This window comes from Lottia gigantea (genome assembly GCF_000327385.1).
Source record: "Lottia gigantea unplaced genomic scaffold LOTGIsca_35, whole genome shotgun sequence".
NCBI classification, from domain to species: domain Eukaryota; kingdom Metazoa; phylum Mollusca; class Gastropoda; family Lottiidae; genus Lottia; species Lottia gigantea.
This window is the reverse complement of record NW_008709190.1, coordinates 1,149,049-1,151,111: the sequence shown is the minus strand read 5'-3', so window position 1 is coordinate 1,151,111 and position 2,063 is coordinate 1,149,049. Positions and strand designations below refer to the sequence as shown.

The following is a 2,063-nucleotide window of genomic DNA, read 5'->3' as shown; positions in this document are numbered from 1 at the left end:
CTTTGATGATCTCCTTGCTCGTCGAAGTTCCATTTACTTTACTAGACTTTTTACCATTCTCAACCTTTTCAATCTCCTTCGTTACTTTCCCATTTTTAGCGCTCTTCCCTGTTTTAGATTTCTTTTCTGGGGTACTGGGTGAATCTTCCGCATCCTCTAAAACTCTCTTTCTTCCTCTGGCAGGCATGTTAAGCAATATAAGTTAGTTTTAAGGTTCTTGAAGAAAAAATTTACTCCTTAACCTTAATGCGTTACTTTTTTGCCGCCCGCTCACGTTTTAGAAACAATTAAAGCGCATGTCAAGAATGTTTGCTTCCGCTTCCGCAATCTCTCTTGGTGACCTCCCTTGACAACAAACATTATTGGAGCCACTTCGACTTGTTCTTAGTTGTTATAAGTTTTGTAAGTTTGTAACCAAAAGGTTTCAACTAATTGAGTCTAGTCTAAGCAGACAGAATTTTGGTACATATGCATATTAGACTAGTATGTTTGATACAATTTATATTGTTTAGCCTTTGAGGTTTCAACTTGGACATGAGTCAGGTCTATGACGAAGATCTAAAAATAGATATTATATTACTATTAATAGTTTGATGACGTATGTAGACTTTTCTAGAAAGAACTTAACCAATCGATGCACTACCTTTTTGTCACATGACATCTGGTATAAAATTAACGGTAACAGCTATTTACATCATTATTCTACAGTGATCTTAGCCTCAAAAACACGTAGTCAAGTAGGTAAAATAATCTATTTCTTTCGTTGATAAATTGTGATTTTTTTTTCGGTAAGGAAGTGCCATAGTTGAAACCCTATCGAGAAGAGTTAGAAAGAAGTATATTACATTGGGCTTATAGACCTAATAATGGTATATTTTTATATTAATTTCGATGTCAAAAAATGAAAAACAAAATGGCGTCAATGGATTTTTGACGCGTAATTAAGTATTAAATAGTTTCATATCATACGGATTAAGGTATGTGGACCCGTATCTAGATAGTAAATCTTTCTTTTTCAGAATGCAGATCTTCGTCAAGACATTGACTGGTAAAACCATCACCTTAGAGGTAGAACCAGCTGATACCATTGAAAATGTTAAAACTAAAATTCAAGACAAAGAAGGTATTCCCCCAGACCAACAAAGATTGATCTTTGCTGGTAAACAATTGGAAGATGGTAGAACACTTTCAGACTACAACATCCAAAAAGAATCAACTCTCCATCTTGTATTGAGATTACGAGGAGGTATGCAGATTTTCGTCAAGACATTGACTGGTAAAACCATCACCTTAGAGGTAGAACCAGCTGATACCATTGAAAATGTCAAAGCTAAAATTCAAGATAAAGAAGGTATTCCCCCAGACCAACAAAGATTGATCTTTGCTGGTAAACAATTGGAAGATGGTAGAACACTTTCAGACTACAACATCCAAAAAGAATCCACTCTCCATCTTGTATTAAGATTACGAGGAGGTATGCAGATCTTCGTCAAGACTTTGACTGGTAAAACCATCACCCTTGAAGTTGAACCAGCAGATACCATTGAAAATGTCAAAGCTAAAATTCAAGATAAAGAAGGTATTCCCCCAGACCAACAAAGATTGATCTTTGCTGGTAAACAATTGGAAGATGGTAGAACACTTTCAGACTACAATATCCAAAAAGAATCCACTCTCCATCTTGTATTGAGATTAAGAGGAGGCCAGTAAAATCATGTACTGATTTGTTTTTAATCTTGAAATTTAAATTATTGAAATTACAATAATAAATGTTTTATTTGTATCCTCATTGTTATTAAAGTACGACCTGCAAACAAAAATATTGCACTGTGAAAATAGTAGGCCTAATGATATTAGAAAGCAATAGAAATGTGGAGATGTGTGAGATAAAGAGGTGGCCAGTAAAATCATGTACTGATTTTTTAATCTTGAAATTTAAATTATTGAAATGACTATATTAAATGTTTTATTTGTATCCTCATTGTTATTAAAGTACGACCTGCAAACAAAAATATTGCACTGTGAAATGGTAGGCCTAATGATATTAGAAAGCAATAGATGTG

The 2,063-nt window shown here is 34.0% G+C and overlaps 1 protein-coding gene across 1 annotated transcript in view; it reads left to right on the top strand.

The window, feature by feature from the left end:
• Positions 1 to 707: 707 nt before the first annotated feature.
• Positions 708 to 2,063, top strand: part of LOTGIDRAFT_233138 (hypothetical protein) — a 6,036-nt gene continuing 4,680 nt past the window's right edge. The window contains exons 1-2 of the mRNA XM_009058683.1: positions 708 to 737; positions 1,020 to 2,029. Coding sequence (XP_009056931.1) covers positions 1,021 to 1,710 — 690 coding nt within the window. The 5' untranslated portion in view covers positions 708 to 737; position 1,020 and the 3' untranslated portion in view covers positions 1,711 to 2,029. The remainder of the gene's footprint in view (positions 738 to 1,019; positions 2,030 to 2,063) is intronic.